This window comes from Phascolarctos cinereus, unplaced genomic scaffold, assembly GCF_003287225.1.
Source record: "Phascolarctos cinereus isolate Bilbo 61053 unplaced genomic scaffold, phaCin_HiC Scaffold_2;HRSCAF=192, whole genome shotgun sequence".
Lineage (NCBI taxonomy): Eukaryota > Metazoa > Chordata > Mammalia > Diprotodontia > Phascolarctidae > Phascolarctos > Phascolarctos cinereus.
The window spans coordinates 227,672,170-227,698,292 of NW_027555625.1; the positions used below are offsets into that span (position 1 = coordinate 227,672,170).

Here is a 26,123-nt window from a genome sequence, read left to right on the forward strand (position 1 = left end):
GTGTCCCAAGGTCTTGCAGATAGTAATATAACAGTGTCAAGGTTCGAAGCAGTTCCTCAAACTCCAAATCCAGTTGTCCTTTCCCTATGGCACTGCTTCCATCCCCTCCATGAGGCTTTTCCTATACCCTCTCTGATCTTTAGACTCTGACAGCATTTTATTTATGCAGCCCAAGTGGTGTTTTATCACCTATTGCCTTTTATTCTACTTATGAGTTTACAAGCCCTATTTACCTCCTCTGGCCTGGAAGTTGGGTGAGTTCAGTGACCTCGTTCTCTCTACAAGACTTTTTTTTTTTCCCAGCACAGGGTTCTACACATAAATACAGGAAACATTTGCCGAATGATTGTCTTATTTGCATTTTTTTCTAGTACCATAGGAGGTATTTTTCTCCCAAAAATTTTATGTATCATCTTGCTTTAGAAAAGCAAACTGAGGCCCAGAGAGATGATGGGACTCGCCCTTGGGAAGTCGCTCCATCTCATGGCTAGCTACAAAGTGTGGGAGGCAAGAATTGGCTCCCTGGCTCTCCGACTTGAAGTTCAGGGCTGTTCATGAATGAATGAATGACTGACTGACTGACTGACTGAATGAATGAATGAGTGAGTGAATGAGTGAGTGAGTGAATAGACTAATGATCGGAAGTACAACCGGCTGGATTTTAGCCGTCAACAAGCGGATACTCCTGGACCTTGTCACCTTGCACCGCCCCACCCCGCAGGCGAGATTAAGGCCGGAACCCGACCACCAGGCACTGGCGCAGCGGGGTTCTCCCAAGGCTGCCCTCCCCCCTCCGCTCCCCTCCCCCACCGGGCCGAGAACGCGCAGACTCTGTGGTTCCCCGGCCGCGGGGCTGCCTGGCCGCGGTTACGCGCGGACCTCACTGTAAGGTGGCGGCCCCCGCCAGCCCCCGCCAACCCCCTTTGTGCACGCTCCCCCCCGCCTCGCGCGCGCGCCCCCCTCTCGCGCCCATCGGAGGTTCTAGGCGCCGGCGCCGCTTCCGGCCCGGAGGTGGGGGGGGGAGGGGGCGGAGCCGGCGCCGGCGCCACAGCAACCGCGGAACGCGAACCCTGGCCTGCAGCCTCTGGCCGGCACCGGTCCAGGGATGGCGCCCCAGCCCCCCGGCTCCGTCCTCGAGCTCCGCGCCGCCGGCAACGAGAGCTTCCGCAGCGGCCAGTACGCGGAGGCCGCCGAGCTCTACGGCCGGGCCCTCGACGTGCTGCGGCAAACAGGTACGAGCGGCCCCGAGGACCCCCAGAGACCCCCCAGGACCCTAGAGACCCCCCAGGAACCTAGAAGCATCCCCAGGGTTAAGTAGACACCCCTGGGACCCCAGAGACACCCTCAGGACCCTAAAGACACGCCTGAGGCCCCAGAGACACCCCAGGACCCTAGAGACTCCCCAGGAACCCAGAAGCATCCCTAGGGTCACATAGACATGCCTGGGACCCCAGAGACACCCTCAGGACCCTAGAAACACTCCCAGTACCCTAAAGATATCCTTGGATCCTGACATTCCCAGAGTTACATAAATACCCTGCCATAGACCCATTAGGACTCCTTAGATGCCCTAGGACCCCAGAGACACCCTCAGAACCCTAAAGACACGTCTGAGGCCCCAGAGACACCCCAGGACCCTAAAGACATGCCTGAGGCCCCAGAGATACCTCAGGGTTACATAGATACCCCCGGGATCTCAGAAGCATCCCCAGAGTCACATAGACACCCCTGGGACCCTAGAGACACCCCTGAGGCCCCAGAGTTACCCCAGGGTCACATGGATGCTCCAGGGTCCCCAGACACCCATCCCCCAGGACCCTAGACACACTCCCAGTACCCTAAAGGTACCCCCCCATAGACCCATTAGGACTCCTTAGACATCCCTAGGACCCCAGAGACACCCCCAGGAGCCTTTATTACCTCCTAGGATCACATAGAGGTTGTGGCCTATAGACCCTCGAGGACTCCATTGATATTCTGAGGACCCAGTGGACACCTCCATCCTCCTGCAGAGCTCATAGTCCCCTCCATTATCCCAAACATCCCTCCCAGGACTCCATAGACACCTCTTAGGACCACAGAGACACCCCAGGGCCTCATAGATAGCCCTCAGGACCCTTTAGACTCCTCAGGACCTCATAGACAACCTCCTCTAGATCACACAGATAACCTTTGTCCTGTGGGGCCCATAGACATTCCCCCCACCATCTAAGACTTCATAGACCACTCCCACCCCCCACACATAGATCTCAAGGCCATAAATACCCCAGGACCCAGTAGATACCCCATATCCCCTGCTGAGCCTATAGATCATCCCAGGACCCCAGAGACCATTCCCCATCCCCCACCACACAGAACCTATAGCCCCTCCCCTCCCCTCAGGACCCTGTAGAGACTCCTTTCAGAGATTTAGACCTTTTAGACCCCATAGGCCCCCTTCCCCCAGCTCCAGATCCTTGTTTACCCCATAGACCCCACCCAGGAAATCATAAACCACCCACTCCACAGCTCATAGGCTGTCAATAGATCCTCCCTTTGGAGCCTGTAGACCATTTGTCCTTCCCCCCCCCCAGGACCCCACAGAACCCATCTCTCTCCTAGGACCCTCTGGGACCCCACGGATTCCATAGACCACTTCCCCGGCTTCTAGAGATGCCATGGCCTCAGCCCCCAGATCCCATGAATCAGCACCCCACTCTCCCCTCCATCCTCCTGGCTACCCAGCCATTTTGTTGCCCCTCAGACCATGGACCTGTCTTGATTCTACCAATCTCACAGACCCCATCCCAGTGGTCTGTTATGACTCTGAAAACCTAGGTGGCCTTCCTAACTCCCTCCCTCATCCCACTTACCTGAAGACCTCACAGAGTACACTTCACTGGCCTCAGAAACTCTCTCTCACCTTAGGTTCAGGGAACTGCATACCCTAGACTTTGCTGCTCTGTAGATGCTGCTGATCCCCTGGCCCACTAGAGGCAGAGGAATACAGTGGAAAAGGCATGCTCTGAAGTCAGAGCACCTGGGTTCCAGTTCCACCTGTGAAGGTTACTATTCCTTTGACTTTTGGACACTCATTTGGCCTCACATTCCTCATCTGGAAAATGAGGGTTTTGGAAAGGTTCACTGAAATAAGCATTTATATAACGCCTACTATGTGCCAGGCATGGTGCTAAGCAGTGATCCCCATTTTACAGTTGAGCAAACTAAGGCAAATAGGTTAAGTGACTTGCTTAGGGTCACACAGCCAGTAAGTATCAGAGGCAGGATTTGAACTCACTTCTTCCTGACTCCAGGCTCAACACTGTATCCACTGTACCCCCAGGTAGAAGGTATCTTCTAGTTTAAGCTCTAAGGTTGATGACTTCAGGGGGCTTACATAGCCCCTGATCCCACAGACTCCTTCCTGTCTCTCCCCACTCCTTCACAAATCTCACTAGATTGTCCCTAGGGCCTTCACCTACCTGGCCTAGTATACATCCCACAGCCCTTAATTTCCTTCAGCCTCCAGTTGGATCTGACCAACTCCATGGACTTCATTCTGTCACCCAGGACCCAGCTTCCTAGATTGGTAACACAGCCCCACCAATTAACATCCCACAGGTGGGACTCCGAAGAGTCCACGCTCACGATCCCACAACTCTTATCTCCACAGAATTTATCCTACAACTGTTCCAACCCTATCAACTTGAATTGCACAGACTCCAACCAGCCTCATAAACTCTAACCCCACAGGGCTTCAAAGACTAATCCCATACATTTTTATCCCCTACTCCTCCACAGATGTCATGGACTCCAGTCCCATCAAAATACACCCTCACAGACGAAAAGCCACTCGGACTGTACCAACTATAATTCCTAAAAGCTTCACTAATTCCAGTTGACCTGTTCCCACAGCCCTCACCCAACCCTGACCCCACCATCTTCAGTTGACCAACCTCGAAGCATGTCTGTGTTGACAACATCATAATGTTACTGCCCTGAGAACACCCAGCCTAGCTAAATTCATCACCCATTTTCCCAGAAAGCTCTTCCTGAGCCCAGAGATTTGTTCAGTCCCACAAATGACCTCGATCAATCTCCACAGACCCTATTCCTCGGGTCTCTACTTATCTCTGATGTCACAGCTAGAAGCAGCTTTTGAGGTCATCTAGTCCATTGCCATAGCCTTTTCTCATTTTTATTCTTCTAGTTTTATATGCTCTAACAAGTTTATGGTTTGATTATACACAGACGAGTATATTCAAGGCTGATTCCCAAATGAATAATAAATCATTTCCTGTCTGTTAAAATATAATCAATTTTATCCAGCCTGCCTCCTGAGCCCTCTAGACTAGGAATCCCCATTTTTCACCTGAATGGATCCAGTCCATCTGTCAATATCTGTCACCTTTTTGGGGGCAGCCTGCCCTTGTTTGTTCTTCTAAAAAATGTATCATTGGTTCCATTTGTTTTTACAGTGGTAATTTCCTTCCACTCCACTTGTTTGAACTATGCCTTGTGACCCCGCCCCCCCAAATATGCAAAAACACCCACTTATAGTGCCTGCCCTGTTGCTGTTTGAGAGGAGGTATTTTTCATGATCTCTGGGACCTTTCTTGATTTTTTTCCCCCATTACTCAGTTCAGCTTCTTTTTAGTGATATGTTCATTTACATTTTTGTAGTCATCATGTTTATTGTTCTCTTGGTTCTGCTTATTTGCTCTCTATCATTTGATAAAAATCTTCCTACATTTGTCTCAGTTCCTCTTCTGTAATGTGTAATATCTTTACAGCACAATATTCCATAACATGCATATAAGCATATACCAAAGAAATAGGAGGTAGTCAAGGAGGGTGGGCACTAGCAGTTCAGGGCCTCAGTAAGGACTTCATGTACATGGTGGTGGTGCTTGAGTTGTCCATCCTGAAGAAAGAGAGAGATTCTGTGAGAAGGAAGTGCATACCAGGCATGGGGGGGATGTTTGGTACAAAGGCATGGAGAAAAGAGATGGAATGCTGAGTCTAAGGAAAGAGAGTCAGCTTGGCTGGATAGTAGAGTGAGAGAAAGGGAGTGATAGAATGAAGCAGGAAGGATAGGTTGGGGCCACACACTCAGACCAGGCCCTACCCTGGTCTACACACCTTCTGACCTATCCGCACTAACCCTGTCTTAACTGTTGGCCCTTGGTCTTGGCCCTACTAACTACCCTGGACTTCTCAACCTGGCCCTTTGGCAGCCTGGCCTTCGTGAATTCCCTTCTAGCTTCTTTCAACTCAGCTACATGTGTGACCTCACCATGCCTCCTGTGAACCTAAGAGCCTCCCATAGTTCCCACTAACTTCAGCAGTTGTAGAATAAGAGGGAAAACCTGACAGACTATTCCTGCTACACATGGGGCCAGAGAAAGAGAGAAATCATAGTAGGAAGCATTAGGTGGTGACACCAGGAAGGGAGCAGGCACACCAATCCCTAGGGGTTGCAAGCTGACCTGGGACTAAAAAGCATCCCCTGGGGGGTTACACTAGCTGGAGGCCTCATACCTTGACAAAGGGAGGGTAATGGTCTCAGATTTCTGCCTGTACCTTCCTTAATGCTAAATAAGAGACCTGTATCTCTTCAGCCTCTCAGAAGAAAATATAAGCAAACCAGAAGGGGAACTCTCCTGCAGAAGATGTTTGGGCAGTTTGTAAATTACTTGCATGGATGAAAGTGTGGTGGAGGGAAGGAAGGAATGAAGGAAGGGGCAGAAATGGCCTGGTATCCTGGGGAATTTTCCCTAACAGCTCTCTGGAAGTTAGTCTGACCCAGTGCCCAAATGCTGTTAAGCCAGGCTTTGGCAGCTAGATGACACAATGGATAGAGCGCTAGGCCTCTAGTCGAGATCTGCGTTCGCATCTGGCCTCAGACACTTACTAGCTGTGTGACCCTGGCTAAGTCATTGACTTCTGTCTACCTCAGTTTCTTCAACTTTAAAAATGAAAGCACTCACCTCCCAGGCTGGGTGAGGATCAGATGAGATAATATTTGTAAAGCACTTAGCACATGGCTGCCACATATTTGGCACTTAAAAGATGTTTGTTTCCTTCCTTCCCTTACTGTTGATTAGTTGGGGAAGCACTTTTCCTTTCTGGGCCTCAGCTTCTTCCTCTGTAAAATTAGGAGGTTGGACTTGACACACTTTGACAGTCTCTGTTGTAAAGACCTTTTCAGCTTGATTTCTCTAATTTTAAGTTGTGGTTATTATTTCCATTCTCTCCTTTTGTTGTTGTTGTTCAGTCATTTTCAATCATGACCCCATTTGAGGTTTTCTTGGCAAAATACTGGTTTGCCATTTCCTTCTCCAGCTCATTTAACAAATGACGAAACTGAGGCAAACAAAGTGACTTACCTAGGGTCATGTAGCTAGTTAAAATGAGTCTTCCTGACTGCAGGACCTGTGCTCTATCCACTGTGCCACCTAGCTGCCTCCTCACTTTCCTCACACATTATGCCAGCCCTCGGGGCTCCAGCCAGAGTGAAGTTTCAGGTGCATGCTGCTTAGCTAATGGTATGCTGTTCAGTGCTAGGCTTCCAGGCCCTCCTGTGAGCATCCCTGAAGTGGTGAGTACTTTCGAGAAAACCAGTGAGCAGAAACTTCCTCATCTGAGAGCAAGGGCTGAAGGGATTCACCCAGAATGCCCTCACTGGAACATTCCCTCTTTAGCCACTTTCGCTTGCTGTGAGCCTCCCTGCTTGTATTTTTGACAAAGTGGTGGACTTCTAGTCAGAGAACCTGCATTTGAGGCCTGGTTCTGCTGTATAACCTTCAGCAAATCATTTCCCTGGGCTTCAGTGTCCTCCAAGATTACCCTGGCCCTGCCCAGTTCTGAGGTAATGTACATAAAGCACTTTGGAAGCTTTTATGGAATGTAATCAATCAGCGGGCATTTATTAAACACATGCTGTATTGCAAGGACTATGCTAGATGCTGGGGATTCAAAGACAAAAGCGAGACAGTCCATGCTGTCAAGGAGCTCCCAGTTTCTTAAATTTTCAGCAAAGAGCCCAGAGCTAGGAGCCAAGAAACCTGTGTCCTCATCCTAGCCCTGACATTGAGAGCTGTGTAACCCGACATGAGTCATTTCATTTCTGGGGATCTCCTTTTCCATCTTTCAAATGGAGATGATCATTCTTATACTATGGATAGCCTCTCAGAATGAAATCAAATCAAGGACATGAAAGTTAAAGGATCCTCATTGTTATAGTACTTTGTGACCTGAGAGCTGTAATGAAGTTACCTGGCTTTGTACGCTTCAGTACTCCAACTCAATGTATGTATCTCTTGAACATGTTAAAAAATTGAGTTCATAGAAAATATTATGGGCTTCTGAGATTTGTAGCTCTTAGAAAGAAGGCCATCTCCAGGATGTATTTTTTCAGCAGTAGCTGGGGCCCTTTTCCTGGCTCAACAGCCAGTGAGAAAATGTGTAGTAAAAAGTTCCCATAGCCTATAATAATAGCTTTCCTCCAGTGCCTCATGGATGTCATGGAGATGACTTTAGGTTTAGTGGGATGTAAACACTTAACAGATACTACCAGCCTGGAAAATTACAGGCCTAGTGATGAGCTACATGTGTCTGTTCAATAAAATTCAACAAATATCGATTTCATACCTCCTTTTTACAAAGTACTGTGTCAGGTTCTAGAGATACAAAGTCAAAAAGATAAAATTGGGCTTGCCCCCAAGAAGCTTATATTCTGCTGTGGCATACAATATGTACACAGATAAGCGGAAATTTTTTTTTAGAAAAAAGCATTAACAGGAAGGAAGCTAAGAATTCTAAGAGGCCAAGGTGAGAAGGGAGCCCATTCCAGGGACACAGATTGTGCAAAGGTATGGCTGTTTTCTGAGGACCAGAATCCCAAAAGGTCAGAGAGTCATCATCAGGTTGACCAAAGGTAATGAACTTTTTGACCTTAACATTTAGGACTAGATCAAGAAGGGGTCATGGTTTGCATTGGACTAAATTGTGGATTTTTAACATCATTTCTCACATTGCTATAGTGTTTTAAGGTTTACAAAGTGCTTTCCTCAAAATAGCCCAGTGAAATAAATAGTGCAAGTATCATTTCCATTTTATAGAAGAGGAAACTGAGTCTCAGATGTTTTGTGACTCATCCAAAATAACGTGGTTAGTGAGTGGTAGAAATGGGGCCCAAAAATGGGGCCTCTGCCTAAGTCCAGTGTTTTTTTTCATTCTCTGAAGGGTATGGAATGTGTTCATTGATGGCAGAAAACACGTGTACACGTGTGCACGTGTGTGTGTGTGTGCAAGCATGAGATATAGATTGACTGGCCTATGGAGCCAACTCATTCATATTTCCTTTGCCTTCAGCCATGATCTGAAGAGCCCTGGGTGTGGAAGGACAGTAGTGTGAGTAGCCTCAGGCTTTTGTTGTTCAGCTTAACATAACACCTGCTTTATATATCTCATTCCCTTCCTTGACAGGTCCAGCCAACCCTGAAGAAGAGAGTGTCCTCTATTCCAACCGAGCAGCTTGCCACTTGAAGGATGGAAACTGTACACATTGCATTAAAGACTGCTCTGTGTAAGCAGTGTCCCTTAAGGCTAAATGCAGCTTTGAATATCTTTCTGCTTCAGGGCCCCCAGGGTGATTCAAACCTGTGGGTGGCTGGCAGGAGTCATTTCCTCTCCAGAGCTAACCCTGTTGAGTGCATTGTGACTGATCTCAAGAAAGCATTTCTGCCTGAACTTGGAATAGGAGAGAGGTCCAGAGGTCCTTTCCCCCTCTGGCTTTGGTGGTCAGGGGGCTCTACTTTCTGTAACCAAGCTATAGAAAAGCAGGGGATGGGGTGGTCTGCGCTGTATGGGGCTCTTGGGAGAACTGTAGAGGAAGGGAAGCTGTAGGCCCAGAATTGCTAGAGCAGTCTCTGTTCTTCTGATAGGGGAACAAATTGGGTTACTGTGTCCTCTAGTTGGGAGCTCCTGGCCTCAGAGGATTGGAGTGTTCTGAAAGGCGATTTAGCATAGTGTGGTGAAAAACGTGCTGGACCTGGAGTCTGTTGGTCTGCATTCATGTTCTTCTTCCACTCCTTATTAGCTGTGTCACCTTCAGCTGATCATTTAGCCCTCTGTGCCTCAGTTTCTTTACTCTTAAAGTGGGCATAAGATCATAGATAAAAGCTAGAGGAAGCCATCCAACCCCTTCCCCCCAACCCACTCCCATTTTACAGATGAAGAAACTGATTTGCCTAAGATCACAGACAGTGAGTAATAGGTTTTAACCTGACTGCTCTGATTGCATTGCCAGCGCCCTTGCTCTCATACCAAGCTACGTCCTGTCATGCTCAATACATCCTCTACCTCATAGGATTGTTGTGGGGCAAACCCAAAGCGTGATAGAGATAAGATTAGACCTCCTTTATTTCCATATGACATCCTTTAGTGTTTTCCTTAATTTCTTCTCTCTTGATTTACCCCCAACTAATTGCCCTATTTTGTCTTTTATTTTAGTTAGCATCATATTGTCACAGATAGAGATCTGGTCTTGAACCCAGGAAGACCTGGGTTCAAGTCCTGCCTCTAACAGACTGGCTGTGTGATCATGGGCAAGTTTGCATCTGGCATTGCAGTCAGGGTCATCTGCACTATGCCAGTGAATTCACAGGTCCCAACCCAGGCTCTTTAAGATTTAAGAAACACTTGCCCCACAACAGTTAGATACTATAGATATCATTATCAATAACAATTTTACAGATGAGGAAATTGAGGCTTAGAAAGGTGAAATGATTTGTACAGTGTAAAAGGTGGGTGCCAAGTCTATTATGTGACATCACACTAGAATATTCTATTTTTGATAGCATACAAGAGAAAGATATTATGAAGCGGGGAGTTTTTTTCAGAATATTCTCCTGATGTTCTATCCTGGCCATATGTTGTCGTTATCGGGGTCTCTGGGTTGAACTAGCCAAAGAGTGAGGGGTAGGATGGTGTTTATTGACTCAGGAAGCCACACTGCTTTTTTTCCCCTCTTCTAGTGCATTGTCTTTGGTTCCTTTTGGCATAAAACCTTTGCTAAGGCGGGCAGCAGCCTATGAAGCCTTGGAGAAATACCAGCTGGCTTATGTGGATTACAAGACAGTGCTGCAGATAGACTGTACTCTGCCAGCTGCCCATGATGGAGTCAACAGGTAAGTCTGCTACGCTGCCTGTGATCGCCATTGGACACTTCCCTTTGGTTGTCTTCTGGCACAAAACTGCCAGCTTACGACTTAGCTAAGCCTTGGGGAAGGGACAGTTGCATCGTTATTTGTAGCTTTTGTTTCTTAAAAACCAGCTCAGTCAGAAAGCAAAGCAAGAACTGTATCCTTTTCCCAGGTTCATAGAAATTTGCATGGTGTGTCCATCATGAGGAAAGCTCTGTTTAGAGGAAAAGTCTATACAATCAGATCATCCCTAGTGGGGAATAAGGTGTCAGATTTGACATTGCTGGGTTCTTTCCAGGTCCATATCCTGAATTTCTAACTTGTGCTAAGTCTGGGAAACAAATTAATCTTCCTAATGCATGAGTTTAAGTAAGACACCACTGGTCCTCCCTGCCCGACTTCCCCGCCCTCCCTTCACAATCTGGCCCCAGCCTACTTTTCCAGACTTTTCTCCCACCACTTTCCTTAGAATTCTCCAAACTTTAGCCAGATGGAACCACTTGCTGCCCTTTGTTCACATCCAAGTGCTTGCTGGCATCTTTCTCTTCTTTTTTTTTTTAGCTTTCTCTTCTTTCACACTGATCCTTATTCCTAGAATTCCTTCCTGGCAGTCCCCCACCCTGTTAAAATCCTACTGATTCTTTGGGGCCCAACTGAAATGACACCTCCTCCATGAAGATTTCCCTGATGACTAACGACAAGTATTCCCTACCTATCTCACAGAGGGTATATACTAAGGCAGTGACTGCCTCCCCCCTACCCCCCATCTACCCCCAATCATCTTTTCTCCAAGTTAGTCATTTCCATTTCCTTTAATAAATCCTCATGACATAAACTTGAGGCACTTCACCATCCTGGTTACTCTCCAGGTTATTAATGTCATTCCTGAAATGTAGTACCCCAGAATTCAGTGCTGTACTACAGATGTGGGCTGACCACATAAAGTGGCTTAGCTCCCTGTGGATATGGCCTGATCCATCTCATGAGATACAAGATACCCTAATATATGAAACACTAAACAAATTCCTTGAAGGAATGTTAACTTGTTTGTTGTTCTTATATAGAAAGCAACCTTGAATGTCTGGAGAACAGCTCAGGAGAGTTACAAGTTGGTTTAGAAATTCAGGCCTTAAACAAACTTAATGACGCATTGGGAGGGTTTGCTAACTTTGTATTCTCTGAGCCATGAGGCTTCTCAATTCTCAGTGAGCTATAATTTTATAGATAGTGGCCGTCTGTGCAGTGGGGAGGCTCTCAGATACTGCAAAATGTACGGATAAAGTTTTACAGACCATAGCCTTCACTGAAAGAGCAGGACCGGCCTTCCCCTTCCTGCCTTTTCCCCAAATTTGCAAAGTCAGTGCCAGGGTGATCCATAATCTGCTTTTCCCCCCTTCTGCCTACTCAGTTATAATGCTCAAGAATTTCTTGGCTTTTGTGTCATTCTGTTGATTGCTTTATCTTGAACCTGTAGTCCACTCAAACCCCAGATCTTTTTCAGACAAATTGCTCTCTAGCCATGACTCCCCCATCTCTACTTGTAAAATTGATTTTTTTGAATTCAAGTGTAAGACTTTATATTTATCCCTATTACATTTCATGTTATTGGATTTGTTCCTATGTTCCAGGCTGTCAGGCCTTCTTGAATCTTGACTGTCATCCAGTGTTAGCTCTATGTCATCTAAAGAATTACTGTGTTCATCCAAGCCATTGGTAAAAATGTGAAATAGCATAGGCCAAACACAGAAACCTTGAGCACTCTACCAGAGACCACCTTCCAAGCTGACATTGAACCATTAATGATAACTCTGGGTGTAGTCATTCAACCAGTACTAAATCCATCTAACTACACAGCAGTTTGGACCCAGAGGTGTCACACTCACAAATAAATCAACCCCTGCAATGGCATATTGCCTTAGAAAACCTCCAATTAACTTTATCTGTGGTGTATTTTTATTTATTTTGTTAAATATTTCCTAATTACATTTTAACGTAGTTCCTCAGCACTAGGGGATTTTGCAACACTTCTGGACTAGACATATCTCATCATATTTTCCACAAGATGACATGAGAAACTGTTAAATGCTTTGCTAAAATCTAGACAAGTATATGTCTCTATCTATCAGTCTAGTGACCCCACCAAAAAAAACCCCCCAAAACTTAACTAAAACCAAAAAACCAAATTAGTCTGTCATGACTTGTTTTTTTTTTTGAAGCCATGCTGGATCTTTGTGATCAATATGCATCCTTTTTAAGGTATTCATTAACCATTCTTTACTATTGCATTTTAGAATTTTTCCAATTTTAAACAAGTTTTACATCCCAAACTATAGTTCTAAACCATTCTATAAACTAAAATATAGTTTATAGAATACATTTTCTTCCCTTTTTGGAAAATTGATAAATTTGTCCTTTTGCAATTCTATAGTACACTGTGACCTTTCAAAGATAAAAGATAAATGATAGTAACTCAGCCATCCCACCTGCCAGTTGTGGGGTGGTTTTTTTTGTTTGTTTTTCCTTTTTTTTTTTTTAAATACAGGAGGATGTCATTAATCTGAACCAGGTGATTTGAATTCATCAAGAGAAGTTTGGTCTCCTTCAATCGCTTCACTTATCTTAGGTTTCAATTTCCTATTATTCATTTTTGTTCTCTCCCTTTCAGTCCAAAGATCATTCTGCTTGGCAGAGAAAAGAGAAGCAAAATGAGTTGAATAGCTTTGCCTTTTCTTCTCTTGGCTATTTATTGTCCCATCCGTCCTCAGCAATGATCTGATCCTTTCTCTGATTCTCCTTCCTCTCTGTCCTCCCAGACAATATAGCTAATTTTTTTTTTGTTTTCCTAAGCTTTACCTCCACAGACTTAGCTTTTTGAGTTGTAGTATTCTTGCCATTCTTTAGGGGCCATATTTTGCTTTTATATTCATCATCTGTTCCCTGTCTTTTCTTCCATCTTTTGTACCTGCCTTTAAAAAACTTACATTGGTTGATGAGATCCCCGTGCATTCACATCAGCCCTTTATTTATTGATTCCTCTTTATATCTTATCAGAATAGTTTTTCTTTGTGCCTTTAGAATTTCATTCCCTACCCCTTCTGGGGAACTCATATAGAATTTCAGGCAATAGGATCCTTCCCATCCCTTCCCTGAACACTTTGAAATCTTGTCTCCTAAAATTTAAGGTGCATATCAGACTTTCTAGCTTGCCTCTCCTTTTCACTCTTAGATTCAAAAATGGAATTGTTACTTTGCTATGAAGATTCACATTATTTCCACTACAGTAATCAGCCTCCCATTGTTGGTGAGAATCAGATCAGAAGAGGGTTCTCTGTTGTTGATTCCTTCACTTTCTAAAGGCTGAAATTATCCTTAAGACAAATCAAGAAATTATCAGTCTCTCCACTTTTGCCAGAGAGAAAGCTCCAGCAGATGTCTGGGTAATTTGAAGTCTCTCATTACTACTATGTCTTTTTATCAGGAAGTGATCTTTTTCTTGAATTCTCCATCAGTTTCTTTTTTTCCAGGTGCTCTGAACATACCCCGCTGACTATCATTTCTCTTTCTGCTTCCTTTGATCATCTAAATGTTGTGTACTATGCTTCCCCCCCCTGGTCCCTAGATGTCTTGCAAGAATAGCTTTTTAAAACAAAATGCCACTTTAATGACACCTTTCCCCTTCAAAGCCATATTCCAGTTGTGGGTGTCATCCTACCAAGTTTCAATCGTACCCATGAGGTCACATTTATCTCTTTACTTTAGTGTATCTTGTGGGTTACTCAGATGATCCACATTTTTATATAGGCATCTAAGATCAATAATTTTTATTATTGGCTCTTTTCTTGGATTTTAGTCTCTGTTGAGCACTGACAGAGATGTTAACCGTGCCTTGTAACCTAGGTACTGGATGATGGAAATGTTTGAGTGGCTCAGCCAGAAAGCCTTTTTCTAATCTCTTACCTTTGTTGTAGGATGACCAAAGCTCTCATGGACACAGATGGGCTTGAGTGGCGTCTTAAGCTGCCCCCCATCCCCTCAGTGCCAGTTGCAGCTCAAAAGAGGTGGGAAGCAGCTCCAGGGGGTGACCATGAGAAGGCAGACAAAAGCAGACTCAAAGAAGCCGACACCTTAAAGAACAAAGGTGAGTCTTTGTCCTAGTTAAAGTAAGCCACACTTGAATCATGGTGCATTTAATTTTGTGTCATAAACTAAGGAAAATACATATTTCTTGCCTGGCTTTCAGCCTACCAGATACTATGAATGCAAGTGCAGAAGAGATCTGGGCCAGAGCCCTCATGGGCTGGTAGAACCAAAGACCAAGAAAGAAGATGCCACTTCTGCCCCCATGCATGTTCTCCACCCCTAGGATAGGATGTACTCCAGATGCATGGGGACCAGTCCTCTCAGGCTCCTTACAGGCAGGCCAGCCTGGTAACTTGTTTGCCAGTGTGACAATAACTCACATTTATATAGCACTTTAAGCATTTTCCTCTATTTGTTACAATGATTTTGTGAGGTAGGTAGTATTATTATCCCCTTTTTTACAGATGGAGAAATTGAGGCAAAGAGGAAATTATTTGCTTAGGTTCACTGCCAGTACTTGAGCTGGGGTAAGAGTAACTACTTATGTTCCTATGCTTTTTTACATGCACTATCTCATTGGATTTTCACAAAAGCCCTATAAACTTGGCAGGTTAGGAATTATAATTCCAACATACAGATGAGGAAGCTAACCAAGAAAGGTCCACTGACTTGTTCCAGAGTACCTCAGCAAGGCAGTGGCAGAGCTTACAGGTGAACCTCGGTCTTTGCATCCAGTGTCCTTCTACCAAACGGGCAGGGCTGAACCAGAAACAGCTGCACTTGGTATCAGTTCTTCATTTCTTGGTATAGACAGCTGGGCTGTTCTTCTGAGGAGCAAGGACCTGAGTCCCAGAGAGGGTGGAAAATTGCTCAAGGGCCTGAGTGTGTTCCTGTTATTCTTTCCCCCACCCTTTTTTTTCCCCCTAAAAGCAGAGATCAAATACTTTTCTTTATTGGGCAGCTGTCACCCCTTTTAGTAACATCACCACCTGATACTGATGGAAGAGGTGTAACAAACACCAAATAAAATGGGCATTTCCATGGACATAGTAGAACAGATAAAGAGGGTTGTACATGTAAATGCAGGTCTCTGGTATGAATACTTATCCTCTTTATTGGGTGTAAGTTCAGCCTGTGGCTTTCAAAGTTACTCTGCTTGTCTGTCATATCTGGCCTTGCTTTCTTCCCCACATTTTAAAAAAGGTGCTTTAATGACCCTTATTCAAAACGTTTTGTCTTTATAATGTTGTTATATGAATTGTTTTTCTGCTTGCTTTGCTCTGCATCAGTTCATATAGGTCTTCCAGTGTCTCACATTTCAGCCTGTCTTAGGGTGCAAAAATATTCCATGACTCCATATACCACAATTTGCTTAGCTATTCCCCAAAAGTAGGGTGCCCTCTTAGTTCCCAGTCCTTGGTGGTGTAACTTTCAAAACACTTTGATGACCATTATTTCATTTTGACCTTACAACACTGCTGTGAGGTAGGTGGGGCAATGATCATAATCCCAGTTTGATAGACAAGAAACTGAGGCTCAAAATGAGTAGTGATTTGTAGAAGGTCACGTGGTGTCAGTGGTAGAACCAGGACTGCAGCCCCAGATATAACACATCAGTCTGAATAGAAGCCATGTTTTGTTTCGTTTTGTAAATTCTTACTTCTATACAACTGTCACACAGTCTATAAGAAGTGGTATTTTTCAGTCTATATCTCTATACATTTTTTCCCTTCCCAGAGATACCATTTTAGGGTTGCAACCTATATTTTAAGTAGTTAAGTATGCTGATCCTCTTTTTCTAGTGCCTACTGGTGGAGACATCGAGCGAGCGCGGGCCCTAAAGGAAGAAGGCAATGAGCTGGTGAAAAAAGGAAAACATAAGGAGGCCGTAGAGAAGTACACTGAGAGTCTTATGTTCAGCAGCTTGGAGTCTGCGACCTACACCAACAGGTACGTGGAGTGGCCAGGCTTAGGACTGACTTTATTCCATGTTGGAGTCCTCCTAAGTGCTCAGCCGTGGGGAGGGCTCTCTGGGTCTTCTCCTATCAGAACACTTGGCTTGTTTATCTGCCCCTGGGACACAGTGTAAATTTCTTTCCTGTTAGGAGAGTGAGAGACCTGGCAAGAATTCCTACTGAGCTAACCTTTAAATGCTTGGTTGAAGCTAAGAGAAAGGCACTCATACATTCACCCATTTTGAGAATAATAAACTGATTTACTATGCCATTGACAGTTTACAAGAGGCTTGACATATTCTCATGTGATCTCCACAGAAAACTTGGGAGGTAGGTAGTACCACCACCCCCATTCCCATGAACACAACTCCATATATTCAGCCTTTCCGTGAGAATAATAGCTGTTCCTACTTCTGTAGGGCTTTAATGTTTACATTGGACTTTCTTGACAATGCCTCTGTGTGTGGTAGGTATGATTACATATTTATGTAAAGTGATTCCTTCCTTTATAAGTGAGGAAATTGAGACCCAGAGAGGATGGCTTGCCTAAAGTTACATAGCTAGTCAAGTGCCTGGCAGAGCTGGGATTGATCTGATGGAAAGAGCATTAGATTTGAAGTCAGAAGACCTAGGTTCTCATGCCAGCTCGGCCACTGTTGCTGCATTATGTTGGTAGGTCTTCTTCAGTCCTTTCTCCTCTCTGGCTGTTTTCCCCTCTGTGGACGAGGAGGGATTGGGCTGTATTACTTCTGAGTCCCTGCCAGGTCCAAAGCATCTGAGCCCGTGAGTCACACTCCCATATGCTTTCCATTTTACCTCATTTGTCTCTCAACCTGCAGTTTTCTTAACAAGCCTTGCTCCTTTTCAGTCAACAGGAAGCACATGACATCCCCTTGTGCTCCTTCCTACCAGCTGTGGCAGTGCTGTTTAAGGAATCACTGAAAACAAGGGGAGCCAGTTCCATTGGCCACACAGAGAGCTATAGTTCGTGGCCTTGGCTTCAACTCCAAAAACTTTTATTACTTCCTCTGTGGACCTGTGCTTAGTGAGTGCCATGAGGGATGACAGATGATCTCTGCCCTAAGAGATCTCAGTCTAGTGGAGAGAACAAGGCTATGAGAATAAGTGCATAGGACAGACCAAGAGAGAGATCCCTTCCATTATGGAGTGGTAGGCGTGTTCTCCCTGCATGTACTCGTGTGTAGGGGAGAAGAGAGGGTCAAAGACAGTTTTCTGGAGTAGGAGGTGAGGGCATTAGCCCTCATGCCTCGGGATAACTGTTTCTTTTCCTAAACTGTCTCTGGGCCTGAAGGTTTGGAAGGGAATGTGACAGGAGAATTCTTTCTGTAAGCAGGAGCCCAGACTTGTATTTCTTTCCTTTTTCGCCCTTCTAGCTAGCCTGAGGCAGGAAACCTGATTGGTATCTGTACAATAACTCACTTCCCTCTGAGCCTCGGCTTCCTCACTTGTAAAACAAGCTCTTGATCAATCAGCAAGTATTTATTAAGCTTCCACTATGTGCCAGGCACTGGGCTAGCTACAGGGAAGGTAATTCCAGCTCTGACAGATGGCCCCAAGTCCACTCTGACTCTGACATTTAATGTATGGCCAGTCTTGAAGTAACTGGAATGGCTCTGGGGACAAAAAGACCAGATGCTGCCGCTTTTTTTTTTTTAAAGGCAATTGGGGTTAAGTGACTTGCCCAGGGTCACACAGCTAGTAAGCGGCAAGTGTTTGTGGTCTGAGGCCGAATTTGAACTCAGGTCCTCCTAACTTCAGGGCCAGTGCTCCATCCACTGTGCCCCCTAGCTGCCTCTGGCCAGAGGCTTCTTGATCACATCACTATCAGCTACCACATGCAAGATCCCATAGTAGCTTCTGGACTCCTTGGGTGAGGGTCATCCCTGCACCACCAGTTTCATCTCAGAAACTAGGCTAACTCCAAGTGGCTGTTTCTGAAGGGAACTGACTCCATTTCCTGTGATCGCATTTTTCTCAGAGAAGATGAAGGCATTTTACCATCTCTCCTTTCTAGATTAGTTTGTCCACTTATCAGTAGTAGTTTGTTCTTAGAAGGACAAACCGTGGTGAAGGGGAATCGGCCTGTTGTCAGGCGGCTCACACCCACTATGACAAGACCACTAAATCCTGGGCCTTGGTTGGCTTCAGCTGCTCTTTGATAATTAGTAGTTACTAATTAGGATAGAGTTCTATTAGGTGACCATGAAGTTCCCTCACCACAATCCTGCTCCCTTTCACAGATGCAGATTGCAAGCCCTTCACACTTTAGTAGATGGTTTTCACAAGTTGGTGATTAGCCTTTCTGAATTTATGGTCCTCAAAGGGCAGAGTCCTTCACCAGGCCTTGTTCAGCTTGGAGGGAACTACTGTTTTTGTGGCAATTCCAAGGGTTAATTTCCTCTGTTTACATATAAGGAAACTTAGAATCCGATTATAGTGCCCTTAAGCCAGGTCTTCTGACTCCAAATATAGCACTTTCTGGGACATCATGCTGCCCTGCAGGGCTGGCCCATGGGCCTGGGGCTTGTCTTCCTTCCCTACTCTCACACTTGTCTGTCTGCCTTCCAGAGCCCTCTGCTACTTGTCACTGAAGAAATATAAAGAAGCTGTAAAGGACTGCACAGAGGCTCTCAAATTAGACTCAAAGAACGTCAAAGCATTTTATAGGCGTGCCCAGGCATTCAAAGAACTCAAGGTAAGTGGGATCCCTCGCCCTATCCTAACTGGGCTCTCTTAAGCCCCTGGGCTGCCCCTGCTGCTGGCCCAGCTGGCATGTGCCTGCTCCTGCTGGCCCCTGCTCAGACCCTGTAGCAGGTGTGCCAGGTAAGTACTGACTTCAGGCCCCAGCCTCCTGCCTTTCCTCTTCCCTTATCCCTGCCCCCTACCCCCCAGGACTATCAATCCAGCCTCGAAGACGTCAACAGCCTCCTGAGTATTGAGCCAGAGAACAGCGCCGCCGCCAAGCTGAGGCAGGAAGTCAACCGGAGCTTAAAATAAATAAAGTCCAGGAAGGGGCAGCAAACCTGCCTGATTTCACTTGGAGAAGCTGAGGGCCTCTTTGTCTACTCCAGGGCCGAGAAACAGCATGGGAGCCCTCTGACCCAGGCCAGGTCATGCCCTGGGCATGGCACTCCAGCTTCTCTCCTTGAACCCATCCATATTGTGCTTCCTTCTCATTCAGAATCTTTGCTCACTGAAAGTCAGCTCAGGTTAGTGAGCCAGGCCTCACCTTTTTGGCTGGCAAGGGTTCCTTCCTCTGCTGATCTTTTTCAGGGAAGCTCTCCTGGCAACACCGCTTTCTCCCAATGGCAGACTCATATCCTTCTTCATCCATTAAGCATGCCCCAACCCTGGTTCGGGAGCTCAATCCATGGGGAATGGAGTCAGGTATTAGTTGGCAAACCACTGCTCCCCTGAGTTGCTTGTGGCACGGAGCATGGCATCCCCCGGCTCCTTTTTTGTGCCCAGGGTATGTGGTGGCTTCACTGGGGATGGAGCCCCTGGCTGTCTTGGTCATCCCGTGTCCCTGTGCACCACTCACATCTGACAGTCATTCTGGGTACTGGTTTGAGTACTTGACTTCTAAAATCTTGTATGCTGTTTCAAGTTACTTGAGTGTCTGTGTGGTGGCAGGCACATTCCCTGCTTCCCCTGCCTCCCCTGAGTTGGAGCCACAAGCCCTAGTTTGGCAGTTGGCCTTTTGCATGTTTTGGGGGGGGATGCTGTCCCAGCCCTAGTTAAAAATGGCAGCTTTAGGGCTCCTCTGAGAGTCCCTATTCCTCTGTACTTTTTGGAGTGATTCTGAATGGCCTCGTGGTTTCAGTCACCCTGTATTTAAGCCACGGCATAAAAAGTAATGTCTGCTACTGGACTTCAGTTGTACCTTCATTTCCAAGGGGACCATGAGACCTCGGCTGGACACTGCCTCTTGTAGTGCAGGCCAGGGTCTTTTATAGTACCCTTGCCACATAACAGGCTGTTCTCCCAAAGGGACGAAGGTAGCTTTGACTGACACAAGGTACAAGCCCTCAACATTAGCACCTGTTCTGCTTGGGGACACAAACCACGACTCTTAATCTTACTCCAGTAGCTGCTGCTAAGTGTGCCTGGGCTCAGTGCAACCTCTCATTACTGAAAGAATTAATGAGTATTTAAGTGGCCACTGGGGTTAATGAAATTTCTTAAGACATGCACAGGTAAGTTTATACAAAATGAATATTCTAAGTTCATTTGGTAAGGGGGCACTGGCAATTGTGACTCAAGAAAGGCTTCTGTACAAGGAAGTCACTGAACTTTGTCCTGAAAAAGTGAGGTGAGGTGGTCAGCGTGAAGACTCGCAGATAGGCACGGGAGTATTGGCTAGGGTCAGACAAAGGAACATCAGTCCTTATTCATCTAAGTGATCAGGGTATTTGCTCATGCAGGATGAGCATGTAAAGTGCTCTTGACAGGAACAGTTGTCTCTCAACCCTGTAGCTTATAAAGCAAAGCTAATCATTTTTTGGAGGGAGAGGGGAGGAAATGCCACAATTTTTACATTTCTTTAACAAGTACACAAAACCCTTCCCGATTCCAGGAAGGCTAATGCCTTTTCTCTCTAAATGACACTGTTTATGGATGGGACTGTGATCAAGACAGAATATAAGGGACAAGCCAATAAGCCACAGAATTAAGGAGTAGGGGAGAGGGGCAGGAATACTGGTAATCTTACAGCAGTATAGGTTCTGAGAGCCAGGAGTGAGCTACTTTAAACCCCAAACAAGAGAATAGCAGTTTATATACCCTGTGCCCACAGTGGTGCGATTTTATCTTCTTGTGTTCCCTTCGAGCAAAGGTGCCCTTCCATTTACCCAGGATTCTGCTGTGCTCTACCTCCTTATCCCCAGGCTTTACTTAGGGGTGCCTATATGCATGGGCAACATACACATGATGATGATGATTCTGGGTAAAGTAGAGTCCATGCAACTTTAATGCACACACAAAATAGCAAAGGATGCTTGACCAGCTTGCTGACTGGTCTTCTCTGTCCACTGACATCAGATTGTGCAGGTACACAGACAAGGAAATAAATTATGGTTATAGTTCAGAGTGCCTCAGGGAAGAAAACTGGAAGGGCTGGTCTCTCTCCAGAGCCATAAGTTTGTTTCACAGTTAGTTTTCTGGGAAGGAAATAAAGAAATAGGTAGAGTACATGATAAACACCAAATACTCTGGGATCCAGTAAAGTTCCAGCTATTGGACATCATTCCTGTAGCAAAGAGAGAAGTAGAAAGTATCTTCCAAGAAAGGACAGTTTCAATGTAAGCTCTCAAAGGACATGGGGGCTGTGTTTGTCTGACTGAAGGATATAGCCAAGACTTCTGGACCCACAATCAATGTGGAAATACATGATTCGAGTTAGATAATTACCTTCTCTCCAAAGAAGGGTTTTATAGAAACAGGATCAGAAAGGCTTTGGCTAAATGCCCGGGGCCCTTGGCTCTCAAAGGCTAGTCCAGAAAAGCATAGGTTCTAGCACATCCTTCCAAGCTGGAAAGGCCTCAGGACGGGCCCAGGGACAAGACTATTCCTCTGTCTTTGGAGGAACAGCCTAGGTAGAAAAGGACCCTTTACTAGAGGATACATATGTGAAACCTAAGGGTCATAATAGTACATTGGGAACCTCTTCCTAACTTTGAAAATAAGGTCATGCAACCCTCAGTGCTAAAGATTAGAGCAGGAGAGGCTACAAGACTGACCAGGGATGGACAGCAGAACTTTCACCCCACCCCCATAACTTCCCTCCCTTCCTGGGCCACTTCCCTGGCCACCATGTTTGATTGGGCCTAGACTCACAGGGGCCTCAGTGTACATATGTCTTGGGTGGTTCCGTGACCTCTTGTGCTTGGAGTGCAGCGATTGCTTCTTCAATCTGGGAGAGGAAAATTAAGATCACCCATATACCTTCCTAGGAAAGCTGCTGCTACCCTACCCTGCCTTTGGCTAACCTCTGAGGACAGGTTCCCATGGTATGTTTTGGTCACACACCCTAGGCATCCAATGGTGCAGTGGACAGAGTACTCGGCCTGGAGTCAGGAAGATCTACGTTCAAATCAAAACTCAGATACTAGCTATGGGACCCTGGGAAAGTTCATCTCTGCTTTGATTTCTTCAACTGTAAAATGGGGATAATAACAGCACCCACCTCGCAGAGTTTTTGTGAGGAGATATTTGTGAAGTGCTCAGCACGGTGCCTGGCACACAGTAGGTGCCATATAAATGTTTATTCCTCTCCCTATCCCACAACCAAGAGACTATGAGTGCTAATCTGGGGGCCCCTAAAATCTTTTGAGCAAGACATTCCCCACCCAGTAGCACAGGCATCACCTTGACTGCTACATGCTGGTTCACGCACAAGAAGTTCATGAGCACCCACTTTCTCAGAGCCCCAAATACCTACCTTGGAATGGAGAGATTCTGGAGACTCCAGCATCAGCAGCAGTTCTGAGTTGTCGATCTCCAGCAGCATGCCAGTGATCTTGCCAGCAAGAGGAGCGTGTATCCCATAAATAAGCGAGTAGAGTCTGTCACCTGCTCAAAACAGCAGGGGGGATACTGCATAGACCCAGACTGGCTGATACTGCAATGCATGCTACACCCTGCATCAGCCCTGTCTCTGCCCCCTTGTTCTTCATCTGGAAAACGGGAACAGCAGTAGCATTGTGTCTCAAGTGCTGTGAAAAACTTACCATGTAAGAATCAGCTGTTATTCCCATGCTACCCCAATTCCACAGTCCTTTTATAGAACCAGATTAGACCTGAAGCTTTGACCTTCACCTGAGAAGGGTGGCAGAACTCTTTGGAACCTCTCCTGCTAACGCAGTAACAACAATGTCTAAAGTAGTTACCGGTTATTGACATAGGGGACTTCCAGAATCAGTCTGTGTATACACTTAGAATAAAGATGAGAAGGCAATCTCCGGTAGAAGGAGTCAACTTGACCTATTTCAATAAGCTACCAACAGAAAATTTCCAACTGATAAGTAAGGCATCGACTCGGATAATCACTGTTAGACATTTACCTGGTCAAAAATAGTCACAACAACAAGGAAGCTAAGAGTCCAGAAACTTCCTTAGCCAACAAACACTTGGTTTCTTTTCCAAACAAAAAAACACAGCAGCTAGAGGATAACATGGGTTTAGAGTACAAACTCCTTTGAAGAACATTAGAGAGGAAGCTAGCGGGTGAATAGGTGCATTAGAAAACTAGCAAAAGTGAAAAATAAGGTTACCGAAAGCTAGGCTAAGGCTCAGGTGTCCCACCCCAGGCACATTTTTCAACAAAACTGTGAGGAAAACAAGTGGACGTGAAACATCTGCCAGTTTTTACTTGGTACTCTACATTCACAATTGATGAAAATGAAAGCATGACTTTTGGACCCAATCTACCACCTTAGGACCTGAGAAAAGAGCAACTAAAAGTTGGAAAGAATGTAGAACAAATCCACTTGAGAGAGAGGAAAATTTTAGTCTTAGGTTGGTTTAAATTCTTGGAGGGAAAGATTTCCTAGAGTATAAAAGGTCATAGAATGTTGTTACCAAAAGCTTAGCTACCAGAAAGCAAATCAGTATCCACCCCAAGCCATCTGTTTGTTAGCTCACTCATTCCCCCTAAGGTAAGCTTGATAAAGAGGAGGTGGGAACAGGCAAGCTTTTGCAGATGAGTCTGTTTAAAAGGGTGCATCTTCGAAGTCATGCAGTTGATTGTGAGGTGTGAAGATTATAAAATTTGGCTGTGTAAGAAAAAATTCTGTTTGGCAGATCAAAGTCCAGTTCTCCTTAAGCAAGGTTTTGACAAGATCATACAAGAACCATGGAATCTGAATTATAGGAAACCTCAGAGGCCATCTAGTCTAACCTGAAGGTGTCAACTTTTTTTGACTAGCTGGTCAGTAAGTCTTGAATCCACTTCACTAGCCCACACATTTTCAATAAAAATAGCAGTGGCTCAGTAGTAATAATCGCCATTTCTTGCAGGCCACCCATATCTGTCCTGGTATATGTAGTTCATCTGTCACAGCTAGATAGTGCAAGCAGGCCCTGGAATCAATCAGGAAGACGCAGGTTCAAATGCTGCCTCAGAAACACTGTGACCCTGGGCAAGTCATATGACTGCTTTCAGTCTCTGCTTCCCCGTTTGCAAAATGGGGGTAACATAAGGACCAACTTCATAAGAGTTATAGGAAAGACTAGATGAGATAACAAATGTAAAATACTTTACACACTTGTGCATGCCATATAAATGTTAGCTGCCATTATTTATCTGGCACTGGTGATCTGAACTAATGCAGGGCAGCTAGGCAGTCTCCTACTGTCTGCTTATTTGGGGTTTCTTTTTCAGTCCAAAATTCACTGTGTTTAGAAAACAAAAGCAAAATAAGAGCAGTTAACCCCATTTTCTATGTTGTTGGTTATCCCACTTTGTCCTCTTTTACCCCTTTCCTTCAGCATGGCTTTAAAAATCCCTTTTTGTTATCCTCAGCTTTCCTCCAAAGTCTCAGCTCACTCCAAGCTAAGCATTCTTGACATTGTTCTCATGGGGTAACACCATGGTATCCCCTCCACCATGAGCCATTGCTTCCATCAGCTTTAGTACATGCTTTTAAACACTTAACCTGGTTGATGTGTATCCATGCCTGTCTGTCCACTTTCATTAGTTCTTCTTCCTCAACAGAATTGCTTCTCTTTATCTTCTAAGTTTCATTCCTGATAGCACTCTATTGCTTCTGGGTTGTCTTTCCCTATGGAATTTTGGGCCATGGGACCTAACCTACTTGATTCTTCAAACTGTAAGGTCTAGGGTTAAAAAGACTATATCAGACTATACCTGGCTTTCTGCTTCTGCTAAGTAACCACTTTCCCTGAAGCCTTCCATCACTGTAGCTAACCGTCTGACATTTTAGAGTCTATATTACCAGTAAACAAAAACAACTAATATTCACTAGCTGTGTGACTCTGGGTAAGTCACTTAACCCCAATCGCCTCACCAAAAAATAAAGTAAAAACAGAAGGCAAGAAAAACAAAAACAACTAATAATCCTGTGAATAGCAAAGGAGACATATGCTTATCAAAAATGGGTGCTACGGTTAGGAAGGGTGTGCTGGGTCAAGTCCAAATAGAAAAAAGATTTTCTATAGATGGCAAAGTTCTTCAGATACTCATTTGTGGATAACATTGGGCAAATTACACTGAACCCAAGAACACCAGTGACTTTGCAGGGAAATTCAGTTAATCAGGAGAATGGCCTAGCTCCACTTATGAAAAAGCAAACAAATTTTTAAAAATAGCCATTGTCCAAGGGCAGCCATTGAGCTGGCTATCAGGTCATAGATCTTAGGTACCCCTTATGGATGGTGACCTGGGCTTAAAGTTCAATAAATGGAAGAAGCCGGGCCAGATCACATTTAGGAACATTAGCACTTTCCATGATCCCAAACTACCCACTGCCGCAGAAGCCCATCTTTATGATAGTATCCCAGTTATGCCATGTAGCCTTGAATCACGGAATGCCAGAATCTCAAAAGCATCAGAATTACAAATGACCTAAAAGGTAATGGAAAGGCACATGGTAGTGTCAGGGCATAGCCTGTTGCCAGCTGTGACGTATGTTTGAATAGTAGTAGTGGAAAAGACCAGGGAAGGTAACGTGAGCCAATCATGTAGTGAAGAGCAAAGCTGGAATGGCTTTACTACTGCTATCCATGAACTATTAGAACCAGAGAGGGCAGGTTCTAGATACTTCAGGAAGCTCCACAGAAAAACCAAGATAAGAGTAAGAAGAAGGCAAAGTCAGGTTACAGCCTGCACCAGTGGACGAAGTACCTGTGTTTATGAGTTCCT

The 26,123-nt window shown here is 45.3% G+C and overlaps 2 protein-coding genes across 4 annotated transcripts in view; one reads left to right on the forward strand and one right to left on the reverse strand.

The window, feature by feature from the left end:
* The first annotated feature begins 862 nt into the window (after window positions 1–862).
* TOMM34 (translocase of outer mitochondrial membrane 34) lies at window positions 863–25,223 on the forward strand. 2 transcript variants are annotated; one of them, XM_078149845.1, is made up of 7 exons: window positions 863–1,232; window positions 8,470–8,569; window positions 10,020–10,172; window positions 14,156–14,325; window positions 16,070–16,217; window positions 18,812–18,938; window positions 22,276–25,223. In XM_078149845.1, exons 1-7 carry the CDS (start codon window positions 1,106–1,108, stop codon window positions 22,351–22,353), a joined length of 903 nt encoding a protein of 300 aa, XP_078005971.1. In that variant the 5' UTR covers window positions 863–1,105; the 3' UTR covers window positions 22,354–25,223. The 2 variants fall into 2 exon arrangements, with proteins under 2 accessions (XP_078005971.1, XP_020839769.1); XM_020984110.2 differs by lacking the exon at window positions 22,276–25,223 and adding an exon at window positions 19,136–20,114 and having other exon boundaries at window positions 899–1,232.
* PABPC1L (poly(A) binding protein cytoplasmic 1 like) overlaps window positions 21,039–26,123 on the reverse strand; it is a 32,751-nt gene continuing 27,666 nt past the window's right edge. The window contains exons 14-15 of one of the 2 annotated variants that reach the window (XM_020984103.2): window positions 22,683–22,813; window positions 21,039–22,154 (exon numbers count right to left, since the gene is read on the reverse strand). In XM_020984103.2, the coding sequence (XP_020839762.1) occupies window positions 22,086–22,154; window positions 22,683–22,813 (200 nt within the window). In that variant the 3' untranslated portion in view covers window positions 21,039–22,085. Of the gene's footprint in view, window positions 22,155–22,517; window positions 22,814–26,123 lie in introns of those variants that run through there. The other variant, XM_020984101.2, reaches the window with a different exon arrangement.

Excerpts from the sequence above, each read along its gene's own strand:
- TOMM34 (XM_020984110.2), top strand. The coding sequence starts at position 1,106 with ATGGCGCCCCAGCCCCCCGGCTCCGTCCTCGAGCTCCGCGCCGCCGGC. Across the intron at positions 1,233-8,469 it reads CGACGTGCTGCGGCAAACAG|GTCCAGCCAACCCTGAAGAA; the intron begins GTACGAGCGGCC and ends CTTCCTTGACAG. Across the intron at positions 8,570-10,019 it reads TGCATTAAAGACTGCTCTGT|TGCATTGTCTTTGGTTCCTT; the intron begins GTAAGCAGTGTC and ends CCCCTCTTCTAG.